General features: G+C 38.3%; 1 protein-coding gene across 2 annotated transcripts in view; it reads left to right on the forward strand.

Moving 5' to 3' along the window:
- Nucleotides 1-14,292, forward strand: part of EXOC6 (exocyst complex component 6) — a 796,835-nt gene that overhangs the window by 358,867 nt on the left and 423,676 nt on the right. For both annotated transcript variants that reach the window (XM_053692417.1, XM_053692418.1), the window contains exon 12: nucleotides 7,607-7,678. In XM_053692417.1, the coding sequence (XP_053548392.1) occupies nucleotides 7,607-7,678 (72 nt within the window). The remainder of the gene's footprint in view (nucleotides 1-7,606; nucleotides 7,679-14,292) is intronic.

The raw sequence follows: 14,292 nt of genomic DNA on the forward strand, positions 1-14,292 counted from the left end.
TTGGATTGATTCTCGCTGTTTACTTCTGCGGAAGTTCTTAAGGGACATGTTAGTCCTATGTTTGGTCTGTTATTCTCTTCCCCTCTGAGGGAGGATTTAGGCAGCTTGACAGTTATGGCCCTGTTGCAGGCCGGCCCTGCTTGGGTTTAGATCTGCTGTCTCGTGGCCTGTTCAGATACGTGGCGCCTGTTCTGCCTGGCTGATCTGGTCGAGGCGCAGAGTTCTTACTTTATTAATTGTGTTTCTTGTTTTTATTTTACAAGTTTCAGCTAAGCATTCTAACAAGGACTCGTGGGTCCGTGAGGCTGGAAGGATTGTTTCAGTCCTTATTGAGCCTTCAAGTTGGTGGACTGTGTCAGCAGCGTTCCGGTGAGTCACTCCTTTTGCTTCTGATTCTCTCAGGACCTAGCGTATTCTTCCTCACGTGGGAGGATTGGGGTTTAGTGCCTCCTTACTGCTGGTTTAATGCGGTTTAACCTTTCGGAGGCTCTAGGAATTGTCCTGTGGACGTGGTTCTCTTGTCAGTGAGACCTTTGGACTTCCCCATGTGGGTTAGGTCTCCTTATGGGGCCCTGGTTTCCCTTCGGGAGAGAGTTGCTCTCTTCTTTGAGACCCTTTGGATTTTGTCCGTTCCTCCATGTGAGTTGGGTCTCCTTTGGGGACCTGAATTCCCTTTGAGAGAGTTCTTTGGACTCTGCTTAGGATTTTCCCCTGGATCTGGGGATGCTCTGCATCCTTGGTTTCAGGTACTCCTCTGTCTCGTAGGGTGAGGTGGAGACTAGCTTTTGATTGAGTGACCTATGGGCTCTAGTGTCTGGTTTTGCGATGCCTTAGCTCCATTGGAGCATTGAACTTCGGCATGGGGTGGTCTCTTCCTTGGGTCGGGACTAATATCTCCCTGTGGGTTTGTTTTCTATGTCAGACGGGGTGTTTCAATTTCCGGGATATTGTTTGTTTTAAACAATTGGGGGCTCTAACCTGTCATCGCCCTGGTTCTTCCAGTTGCTAAGGCTTTTGCTCAGAGTTTTCCCTTGTGGATCCTATTGCAAGTTGTTACTGGCCTTTCAGGATCTAGGATGGGTTCGGGGTTCTCCTGTTCTGGGAATTTAGGCTATGACCTTTGGTCTGGCGAGTAGATCTGGTCATGGTTGCCCAGATTTCCTGAGTGCCACTACTCATTGTCTTTGCCTACGCTCAATGAACGGTTTCCCTTGGACGGTTTGCTGAAGTAACCTGATGGCTTCACGGTTCTGCAGGCGAAGGGTTATAGGGTAAATTCTGCAGCTAATGCACCCTTCTGTGCGCTAAGTTATCAGGGGATTCCTTCCAGGTTCATCTGCGTTGGAGAGTGCTCTCTTATTCAGCCTGTGTTCTTGTGGGCAGGTGCTCTGTCTCTAATTGGCCCCTTTTTCTAGGGAGGGGGGGCTTTTTCTATTTGGAGTCTTGCTGGCTCCGTGTCGAGATAGGCCTTTGCTAGACTCTTCTGGGTATTCGGCCTTGTCGACTGTCTTTATAGAGTTTCGGGGGGTCCCCGAGCTCTGTGGAATGGCTCTTTTGTGAGTGGGTGTCAGGGTTCTTCTGTTCCCCTGTTTTCGGACCTACTGATGCTTAGGCGGGCCTGGTTGGGAGTAGTTCCTGAGATTGTTGTTCCTCAGGGGTGTGGAATGTTTAATGGGCCTACTTGAGGTTCTATACTTCTCCCCTTTTGGGACCTATGTGTCAGTCTGGCGGCTGGGATTGCCTAGAGGTGCCTCTGTCTTGAAGTTTTTACAATCCAATATTTTGTTTAGCCGCATTTTACTTCCTAGTAAAGTATTCTCTCTCTCAGTCGTCCTGATGACGGTTGCGTGTTCTTGACTCGGGTGTTTACCTCGTCTGGGTCTGCTAAACGTTTTTGTGTTAAATACTTCAGTATTCTAAGTGCTGACTTGTGGATAAGTCTTCAGTTGTCGTTTCGGTGCTTCCACTCGAAGTTGAGAGTAAAAATCGATGTTCGTTTGCCGGTCCTAGACCTTGTGTTTTGTTGGTCTGGGTGTGGCCTTCCCTTATTTGTTTTGGACCCATTTGGGTCTTTATGAGCTGGGCTCGTTTTAGGGGTTTTTCTTTATGGAATTTTGTGCTGTCCTTTCGATTTCCTTTGATTTTTTTCTTGCCCTGTCCCTTTGGGAGTTTTGGGCTGGTGTTCCCTTCGTTAGTAAGGGGTGTGTGGTTGGGGGCCGACCGCTGGGCAACGGTGTCTCCTGGAGGGCTGTTGGCTCAGTTGAGTCTGATTTTGCGGGCTCTCTAGCTAGACTTCCGGACTATCTGTGGGTCAGTGTCCTTGGGGCTTTTTCCTTTCAATGTTCTCAGCTTCGGACGAAGCAGGGTTTTGTTGGGTAGTGGTTTCAGGCTTGGTGCCCTCAGAATGGGCCGCCTCTTGTACCCTCCCGTCTTGGCATTCAGTTTCCTCTATAGCTTGGGTATTGTTTTCCCAAAAGTAATGAATGCAGCTGTGGACTCTTTCCATTTATGAAGAAAAACTTAAATTATGCTTACCTGATAATTTTCTTTTCTTCAAATGGAAAGAGTCCACAGCTCCCCACCCGTATTTTTTCTGTGGGGCGTCTGTATTTTTATTCTTCTGGCACCTTTTCACCCTGATATTTCTTCTACTGTTCCTTGTTCCTCAGCAGAATGACTGGGGGATGAGGGGAGAGGGAAGAGTATTTGGGCCTTTGGCTAGGGTGTCTATACCTCCTCCTGGCGGCCAGGTTCTTATTTCCCAAAAGTAATGAATGCAGCTGTGGACTCTTTCCATCTGAAGAAAAGAATATGATCAGGTAAGCATAATTTAAGTTTTTTCGTTAATAAGCCTTTTAGATAAAACAAGTATATATCATAATAAAAATAATAATATAACTTATATATTTAACTTCCATATAATTGCCATGTGTTTTTGTTATGCAAACTATACTTCAGTCCTCCAAAAGCACATCATTTTTCAGTGGTATTTGTTTGTTTTTTCTCTACTTGTGCTCTCCATTAAAAGTATAGGGCTTGCTAAGATTCTCTGGTTAACTTTTTTTACCATCCAGTTGCATTACTAGATTGTGTGCTGTTCTTAGTGTGGGATCAAGCACAAGATAACACACCCTGCGCTCTCACTTGTGTTCTTCTTGTAAACTTAGCCCTATGTGTAACTAGAATAAAACCAACATGTCTTATCAAAAGGTTTTTATTTAAAAATACCAAACGATTATTGAGCACTCTAATAAAAAACATGATGGGCGACATTTCAACTTGTAGAAAAGTGCATTTAAAGGCCCCATAAATACAGCAGAATTGAATAATCAGCAAGTGCATAATAAAAAGACAATGCAGTAGCATTTAGTCTGAATTTTAAATGAGCAGTCGATTTTTTTCCTAATAAATTTCAAAATGTACGTCCATTTGCCACCTTTATCATGTGAGAGCCATCAACCAATCACAAACTCATATACGTACCCTCTGTGAACTCCTGCACATGCTCAATAGTAGCTGGTTCTTCAGAGAGTGTGCATATAAAAAGACTGCATAATTTAAAAAAGAAAATAAATTGGAAAGTCTCTTAAAATGTCTGCTCTATCTGAATCAAGTAAGTTTAATTTTTGACTATAGTGTTCCTTTAAATATAACGGTTTTATTAAATGGATATTAAACAGTGCTCTTTTAGTATATATTTTTTTTAAATCAAACGCCTAGATTTAGAGTTCTGCGTTAGCGTTAAAAAGCAGCGTTAGGGGTCCTAACGCTGCTTTTTAACGCCCGCTGGTATTTAGAGTCAGGCAGGAAAGGGTCTACCGCTCACTTTTCTTTCACGACTCGAGGCTACCGCAAATCCCCTTACGTCAATTGCGTATCCTGTTCCAATCAGCCAATAGAATCCGATTGGCTGATTGGATCAGCCAATCGGATTGAACTTCAATCTGATTGGCTGATTGAATCAGCCAATCAGATTTTTCCTACCTTAATTCCGATTGGCTGATAGAATCCTATCAGCCAATCGGAATTCGAGGGACGCCATCTTGGATGACGTCATTTAAAGGAACCGTCATTTGTCGGGAAGTCGTCGGCCAGGATGGATGTTCCGCGTCGGAGGTCTTCAGGATGCTGCCGCTCCGCTCCGGATGGATGAAGATAGAAGATGCCGATTGGATGAAGACATCGGCCGGATGGAGGACCTCTTCTGCCCCGTTTGGATGAAGACTTCAACCGGATGGAGGACCTCTTCTGCCCCGCTTGGGTGAAGAATTCGGCTCGGCTGGGTGAAGACGACTCAAGGTAGGGAGATCTTCAGGGGGTTAGTGTTAGTTTTTTTTTAAGGGGGGTTTGGATGGGTTTTAGAGTACGGGTATGTGGGTGGTAGGTAATGTTGGGGGGGGTATTGTATTTTTATTTACAGGTAAAAGAGCTGATTACTTTGGGGCAATGCCCCGCAAAAAACCCTTTTAAGGGCTGGTAAAAGAGCTGATTACTTTGTAATTTAGGATAGGGTAGGGCATTTTATTATTTTGGGGGGCTTTTTTATTTTATTAGAGGGCTTAGATTAGGTGTAATTAGTGTTTTTTTTTCTGTAATTTAGTGTTTGTTTGTTTTTGTATTATAGTTTAGTTTATTTAATTGTATTTTAGTTTAGATAATTGTAGGTAATTTATTTAATTAATTTATTGATAGTGTAGTGTTAGGTGTATTTGTAACTTAGGTTAGGATTTATTTTACAGGTAATTTTGTAATTATTTTAACTAGGTAGCTATTAAATAGTTATTAACTATTTAATAGCTATTGTACCTAGTTAAAATAAATACAAAGTTGCCTGTAAAATAAATATAAATCCTAAAATAGCTACAATGTAACTATTAGTTATATTGTAGCTATATTAGGGTTTATTTTATAGGTAAGTATTTAGTTTTAAATAGGAATAATTTATTTAATTATAGTGTTTGCAAGGCGGGATTGCGGCGGTTTAGGGGTTAATACATTTATTATAGTGACGGCGATGTCCGGTTGGCAGATTAGGGGTTAATAAGTGTAGGTAGGTGGCGGCGACGTTGGGGGGGGCAGATTAGGGGGTAATAAATATAATATAGGTATCGGCGATGTTAGGGACAGCAGATTAGGCGTTCATAGGGATAATGTAGGTGGCGGTGGTGTCCGGAGCTGCAGATTAGGGGTTAATAATAAAATGCAGGTGTCAGCGATAGCGGGGGCGGCAGATTAGGGGTTAATAAGTGTAAGGTTAGGGGTGTTTAGACTCGGGGTTCATGTAAGGGTGTTAGGTGTAGACTTAGAAAGTATTTCCCCATAGGAAACAATGGGGCTGCGTTAGGAGCTGGACGCCGCTTTTTTGCAGGTGTTAGGTTTTTTTCAGCCAGCTCAGCCCCATTGTTTCCTATGGGGATATCGTGCACGAGCACGTTTTTCCAGCTTACCACTACCGTAAGCACCGCTGGTATTGAGGGTTGAAGTGGAGCTAAATTTGGCTCAACGCTCACTTTTCTGAGGCTAACGCAGCCATTCAGACAACTCGTAATACCAGCGTTGTTTAAAGGGTGCCCTGGAAAAAAAAGGCTCGTTAGCACCACAGGTCTTTACAGACAAAACTCCAAATCTAGGCGAAAGTAAACATAAAATAACAGGTTTTGTTAAAAACAGCATATAATTTACTTGTTTTCTTTCTAAATGAGCACTTAGAAATTTTCAGTGTAGCCCCTGCTCACACCTTGATAAGAGACCTACAGAACTTGGGTTCCATGGTCACATGATTTTTGCAGCAAATGATCTCTACTGAACATGGGCAATAAACTGGTTGCAGCTAGCAGATAGGTGTCTCCTATCAACACTTCAAAGAAAAAAAAAATACTACTTTACATTCCTGTACAGACCACAGCCCCCTTGTGAGGTTATGACAGGAATTAATGGACCCTGCACAAATGAAGTTTAAAATAAAAGGCAAAATACTTTTAAAATGAGGAAAAATAATTTTTTTGATGATTTCTATTAGATATAACACACTGCTTAGTGTTTTTTATTTTAAAAATGAAACAGACTGTTTTATATCCCTTTAAAGGAGAGAAAATGTTTATCTTTCAGTATGATAAAATCACACTATAAATGTAATTCTAAACCTATAACTCATCATTCTGATTGCAAACTATCTAAGAAGCAAAGCACTCTAATCCGCCTGTTTATCTACCCTTTACATGCCTTGTTTTTATTTATTGTATCCCCTGTATGTTTTTTGTGTTAAATTACAAATAAAGATATTAATAATATGCTATTAGTCTTTGCAAAACATTTAGTTAGTGTATTATTAAAGGGATATGAACCCAAATTTTTTTCTTTCATGATTCAGATAGAGCATGCAATTTTAAGCAACTTTCTAATTTACTCCTATTATCAATTGTTCTTCGTTCCCTTGGTATTTTTATTTGGAAATCAGGAATGTAAGCTTAGGAGCCGGCCCATTTTTGGTTGAGCACCTGGGTAGCACTTGCTAAGTGGTGGCTAAATGTAGCCCCCAATCAGCAAGCGCTACCCAGGCTGCTGAACCAAAAATGGTCCGGCTCCTACTTTTCTAAATAATGATACCAAAGCAATGAAGATAAATTGATAATGGGGGTAAATTAGAAAGTTGCTTAAAATTGCATGCTCTATCTGAATCATAAAAGAACAAATGTGGGTTTCATATCCCTTTAATACAATACTAATGGATCTAAAGAAGCAGCCAGAGATGTGCTTAGTGCTTCCTATTAAAAAAAAAAAATCTCCGGAAATGTTCGGAGTCTAATTTTCTAACAAAACTCATTTTTTCACTTTACACCTCTTTGAAGAAGATGGAAAAACGCCAAACAATAAATTAGCTGCTCTATGATAGATAAGCTTTTGCTGCCTAATTCACACTATGAAATCCTTCCTCATTTATTTTCTCCCCAAATCCCTATATGTCTTGGGATCATATGATTCCAAATAATAATTTATTGTAAGAACTAGGACCGGCAACATTCTTAAAGGGACATGAAACCCAAAATGTTTCTTTTGTGATTCAGACAGAGCATACAATTATTAACAACTTCCCAATTTACTTCTATTATTAATTTGACTTCATACTCTTGGTCTCCTTTGTTGAAGAAGCAGCAGTGCACTACTGGGAGCAAGCTGAACACATCTGTAAGGCAATGACAAGAGGCATATATGTGCAGCCACCAATCAGCAGCTATCTCCCAGTTCCTGAACCCTCCTTGGTATTCTTTTCAACAAAGGATGCCGAGAACGAAGCAAATTGGCTAATAGAGTAAATGGGAAAGTTGTTTAAAATTGTATGCTCTATCTGAATCATGAAAGAGAAATTTTGGGTTTCGTGTCCCTTTAAGATTTGCCCATTTGTTTTTGGGAGTTGTGTCAAAGAAATACTGATTTTCTTACTAGTAATACAAGGGTTAACCAAGAATATTTTGGATGCTGTAATATTATTCAAAGTGGTGCATTTTAGCTGAATATAAAACCACATATTTCTTCTTATTTACTGTGCTGCATAGTTTTAAAGGTGCAATAATTGATAATGTTCTTAACAAATTCAATTTATTTTCAGTCATACTGCACTGACCCTGATCTTGTTTTGGAGCTGAAGAATCTGATCGTTGTGTTTGCTGATACTTTACAGGTCAGTGTTATCTTGATTTTTACAGGTACGATTCTAATTAGATTTGTTAGTGCATAAGAACCAGTCTGAGACACCAATGAATGAGCCGTTTCAATCTATTTAACTATAGGGGGTCAATTTATCAAGCCCCGTCTGGAGCTTGATGTCCCGTAAAACAGAAGTTATGAAGCAGCGGTCTAAAGACTGATGCTCCATAACCTATCTCCCTGCTCTGAGGTGGCGGACAGAAATCAACCCGATTGAATACGATCGGGTTGATTGACACCCAAATCTGCAATGCTAAAATGCCGACAGTGTTGGTGCAATAATAAATGCAGACATGATACACTACTTCATATCATGTCCGCTCGCACGTTAATAAATTGACCCATAAATGTATACAGAGAGTTTGTTCTGTAGAAGTGTGTGTGTGTGTGTGTGTATGTATGTATGTATGTATGTATATATATATATATATATATTTAAAATCAATTATGAATCCGCCCTCCTGGGTTAACAACCTGTGCTTACATTCAAAGCATATACAGAACAATAAACAGTGAAGTCTCAGGATTTTTCAAATAGTTAACCGGATCGAACAAATAAATGATGTGAAACACCCTCTTAAATAAGGAAAAAAATAAACAGTGATTACCTCCTCCCCTCTGAGAAAGGCTCCAAAAATCAAGCATTGCAGACACTGAGAAAATCGCCAAACCACTTCCACTTCCGGCGTTACATACATTGGAAACTCACATAATATGTAACAAACACATCAACATCTCAAACAAAAACACTATGTTATATACATAGATAGCAGTTATAAACCTGTGTTTTATGTGCCATGTCAACACTTGTTGTTATAGATTCCGGTCTGAGTATCCTTAACGTAGCCGGAAGTGACATTATTCATGTCAACTGGAAGTGGGGCATCGTAGTTTCTGTAAGTTGTGGATAGCCGGTTCCCGAAGCCGGAAGTGGGTCATATCCCAGTGACACAACATAGGTAAAGCTATTTATACGTACACATTATTCAAAATAATAAACCATGTGAACGGCACACAATAATAACATAGTCTATGTGTATCTAACAGCAAATTATGCTGATAATTCTTTCAAAAAATGTGCAAACGTATGTGAGTAAATGGGTACCTTAAAAACTTGGTACCTATGTGCTCTCAGAGTTGTGTATAAATTAAAATTAGTATTATAGTACTGGCTGTGAACAACAGACTATACTAAAAGAATATATAGTAGTCTGTGTTGTTAGTTATATCACTAACATGGTACACCTTAATAAATGTATATATGTCATACAATATTATTTATTAAACTACTGCAGATCCAACAAGGGTTAATTTGTCAGAAAGATGTCTCATGTAGATATCATGGCTAAAACATTGCTGTATGTAGCTAACAGGCGTGCAGAACCAATGTGGGTATTCTAAGGGTACTATTGCAGGAAATATGAATGCTCTGTTATGCGTAGGGTCCACTCCAGGGTCTATAAAACTCTGGGGTAGAACCTATGGTGGGTAAACAGATGCAGATACCTGATGTCTAAAGGCACCAAGGATCCTACATCAAACCCACCAAGAATTATACATCTGCTGCCCAAAACCCGACTGCACAATATCAGCTTTGTTTACTTAAGACTACCCAGATCTGGCATAGAGTTCAGTCCCTTTGGAACAATAGTGTCCAGTCTCAAAATCCATTCTGCCTCTTTCCTGAAAAGCATTTTGTTCCTGTTTCCACCTCTCAAAGGTTTTGGGACGTGGTCAATCATGATAACTCTTAAATATGCCACAAGGTGTTTTGCCTCCATGCAGTGGCGTGCCACTGGTTGGTCTGACCGTCCCTTCTCAATGGCCTGTCTCATGGCCAACCTGTGGTTCGCCATGCACTCCCTTAGTGTCCCTTGGGTCTTTCCAATATAATGTTTCCCACACGGACAAAACAGCATGTACACTACATATTCCGTAGTGCACGTTATGGAATGTTGCATGGTATATTTTTTATTGTTGTGTGGGTGTTTACATTTTTTGTGGCTATTAATCCATTGCATGTAGTGCAGTTTGTGCACTTATAGCAGCCCCTAATGTTGGGTTTAGTGGCAGTTTCATAGGAACTTACAGGATCAGTTCTGACCAGAAGGTCACGGATATTAGCATTTCGTTTGTACCTCACCATGAAGGTGATTAATTTGACAAATGTCAGTTTTGGATCTGAATGTAAGATTGTCCAGTGTTTTTTGGCTATTTGGCCCAATTTAGCTGTAATAGGAGCAAATGTGGTAATCATAATTAATTTTGATTCTTTATCTTTGTTTTGAGTCAACGTTTGAAAGACATCGTCTTGAGCGAGTCCCTTGATTTGTTCAAAGATAGGATCAATTACTTTTGACTTGTACCCTCTGCTGAGGAATTTGGTCTTCATACCAAGTAGGTGTGAGACCCCTTTATCTGTGTTGGAATTCTTCCTAATTGTGCAGATCATTTGGGACTTAACAATTCCCTTTGTTAATGAGGGTGGGTGGCAACTTTCTGCTTTAAGGAGTGAATTGAGGTCTGTGGGTTTCAGGTATAATGTAGTTTCAAGCCTGTCTCCCTTCTTAGAAATTAACAAATCAAGGAATTGTATAGAAGATGTGCTGTAGTTCATTTTAAATCTTACTGTGGTCGGTGTAGTGTTTTACTGGGTGAACCACTCATGTAGGCTGTTTTCATCGCCCCTCCACACTAATAAAATATCATTGATGTATCTCTTGTAAAAAATTACAGGAGACATATTCTGGGACCACAGATATTCCTTCTCGAAACTTGTCATAAAAATGTTGTCATAGGCTGGGGCCACGTTTGACCCCATAGCCGTGTCAGATGTTTGGAGAAAGAATGATTTCTCGAATATAAAATAGTTTTTCTTCAAGCAAAATTCAAGTAGTTGTAGTAAGTATTCAGTGGGTGGACCTACATACTTATCAGTCATTTTGAGAGTTTCCTTGACAGCTGTCAGGCCAATGTCATGGGGGGTGATGGTGTATAAATTATTCACATCAAGTGTGACCAGTAAATCATTCTCCATGATATTGGTCTGTTTAAGTGTACCCAACAGGTGATTTGTGTCAAGTAGATATGATCTTTCATCCCTAACAACTGGTTGTAGTAGATCATCTAAAAATTGAGCCACAGGTTGAAGTATGGAATCTCTCGCTGAAAATATAGGGCGGCCTGGTGGCTCATTGAGGGACTTATGGATTTTTGGAATCGTGTACAATATTGGTATTTTTGGATATTTAGTGATCATGAAATCTTTTAGTTTATCAGTGAGAAAACCTTGTTCAAATCCAAACCTAACTAAGGTATCCAATTGGTCCTTAAATTTAGATGTGGGATCAAAAAACAACTTCTGTTAGGTCCCTTGGTCATCTAATTGTTTCATAATGTCTTGTCTATAATATTCATAATTCAGTAACACAATTGCTCCTCCCTTGTCAGCAGGGCAAATGGTCAAAGATGTGTAATTTCTAAGGATTTTAATGGCTTCTCTTTCAATCCTAATTAGGTTTTCCTTCCATTTTAATCCTTTGTGCATGTCACAAGTGTCATTTTGTACCATTCTAATGTAGGTTTTAGTACCTGCCTGCACTATAGTTAACCGTATCCAACAAATTATCTTTTTTTGTAGTTTTAAAACCTTGTGGTTGAGTACTCATAGTGGACTGAAAGTATTCCTTGATTTTTAAAATCCTTTGTAATCCTTGTCAATCATAAAGTCAAGTTCACCCAGGTTGTGGCTAGGGACAAAAGACAAGTCCCTGTTTAGAAGAGATTCTTCACCTACAGTTAGCATATGTGAACTTAAATTAATGATTATATTGTTGTCAAATGTTACCTGCCTCTCCTGGGGGGTCTGTGTGAGATTCTTCTCATACCTAACGATGGGCATTTATTTGTTCTGAAGAAGGGGAGATACATCCCCGAAACGTCAATTAAACTTGGCACGTTTGAAAAATCCTGAGACTTCATTGTTTATTGTTCTGTATATATATATATATTATATTATATTATATTATATTATATTATATTATATATATATATATATATATATATATACACACACACACACACATATATATATATAAATATATATATATATATATAAATATATATATATATATATAAATATATACAGAGAGAAGCGCACTCACAGGAACCAACAACTGGCTCAATAGCATTGTTAGCCGGGTCTATGGCGATTTACTACCTGGGTGCAACTTTTTTTTAGCCCAGTAATGCTTTTCACAGAGTGGAACTTTCCTGTAGTATATCAGTCTTATCCCGCTTATTACGGTCAGTCTAGCGCCGAAATACCAAGTAATTCCTCTCTGATTATATATATATATATATATATATATATATATATATAATCTTTTTATCATCAATTTAACTATATACATTTTGAGAAATTTTTTCGAAAAGTATTTATCCTAATATAGGTTTGATTACAAACGCTTGTTTCAATGTATATCGATTTTGGAACTTCGTATGGTGGTCCGCATATTTTTGCAGTGATCATAATCCTTAAATGCTTCTGCAGATAATACTCTTTGTTGAGTAATCATTTTTCATAGTGTGTAGTGACGCTAGTGAAATACATGAAAAGCGGACAAAATAAACAATGAAAAGATATTGCAGAGTTCTTTAATTATGCATAACTAAACATTTATATATATACTGTATATAAATCTCAAGGTGTTTACTGTCCCTTTAAGTTAGAATAGTTAAAAATGCAGTCAGTGACCTTTAATTCACAGACAAACGGTAGACAACTGATTTTGATACTATAAGGTACAGCCTATATGGAAGCAATTTAAATAGCATTTTTATTCTTTTAACCCCTTAGCTGCTGAGCATTTTCACACCCCTCTGATCAGCTGTTTTGAAACTTTTACATGCTGCTCACATTTAAGCCACCTCATAACTGCCTGGGGTACAGTGGAGTGGGCACGATAAGCTCCAAAACAAGGCAGCACCATCCCAGTAGGACGACACATAGGGCTAGATTACAAGTTGAACGCTAAATTACTGAGCTCCCGCAAATGGGCAAATTTGCCCGTTTGTGGGAGTGCGATAATTAATCAGCTATTACAAGTGGCTGGTTGCTGCTGAGAGCTCACGGTAGCAATTAGTTCTTATAAAATTAACCAGAGTTTAGATCTCTGGTTAATTTTATAAATATGCCCCAAATGGCCCCAAAATACTGTCTAGTGTAGTTTATTAAAAAATAAAGATGACATCTTTATTTTTTAATAAAATCGCTGCACTAAGCTTTAGTTAAATTTATTTATTTATTTATTTATTATTTATTTATAAAATATTTTACCAGGAAGGATACATTGAGATTTTTCTCGTTTTCAAGTATTTCCTGGGTCCACAAAACATTGCATTGATACAATAGGGTACAATAAAATACAAAAACAATAATAATACACAATATATGCAAAATTTAACATAGAACAGGTAGGAAATATATAATCAACCATGACAGGTGCATTCTGTTTTGAGATATGCAGAGAGGAATCTCTTAAAGGATATTATGCTTGGGTAAGGTTTGAAAGTGTGCGGTAGGTCGTTCCATGATTGTAGTGCTCTGTAGGAAAAGGAGAATCGAGCTGCTTTCTTTTTGTATTGAGGCAAGCTAAATAATGTTATTATTAATGTAATAAATGCTACCCATAACATTAATAGCAAATAAAATATAAAATAAAATTCAACATTTGCAGTATGCTTAAAGGGACATTGTACAGTAAAATGTTCTGTTTAATGAGTTCCCAGTTATCTATTTTACCTGCTGATGTGTTTTAAATTGTTTGCAAATACCTAATTTTCCTTTATTATGTCATTTAAAATAGCTGCTTTTACTTGTTAAAAACGGCACCTGTGCTGAAAATTTTAATACGGCAAAACTGACTATAGAAAATCGCAAATCAAGTTAAAAATGCTTTAAGAAGATATTATAACGAAACAACTGTATTTAATTGGAACAAATATTGCGAAGCTAGAAGTAACCGAGACGTGTTTTTAAAAAAAGAAATCACACCGAGAGGAATTAAAATGTAATACACAATTTAGAGGGTATCATGGTAGTTCAGCAAAATATCTTGCTAAATTGGTTAAAAACAGAAAGAGTAAGAACTATATTACAGCAATTAAGTCAGGTAATGAAAGATCTACAGATTCTGAAAATATCATCAAAGCATTTTATAGGTTTTATCAAAAACTGTATGATGAAACTGATATTAATCGTTCCAAGTTAGATATCTTCTGGGCAAAAATTACACTTCCAAAGATCTCTGAAGAACATTTAAGAGTATTAAATTCCACTATTACAGGAGAAGAAATTACTAAAGCAATAAAATAAACTAAATCAAACAAGGCAGCAGGACCTGATTTCCTGCCAGCAGAATTCTATAAAATTTAACTAAGGAGATTAATTATACGTTAGAAAGATTGTATAATGAGTATTACTCATCGAATAATGTTATGTCTAATTATTTTTCTGCTGCTAATATTACTCTAATTTTAAAGAAAGATAAGGAGTCAGAAGATCTAGGGTCTTATAGACCAATTTCT

Source organism: Bombina bombina, chromosome 9 (genome assembly GCF_027579735.1).
Source record: "Bombina bombina isolate aBomBom1 chromosome 9, aBomBom1.pri, whole genome shotgun sequence".
Lineage (NCBI taxonomy): Eukaryota > Metazoa > Chordata > Amphibia > Anura > Bombinatoridae > Bombina > Bombina bombina.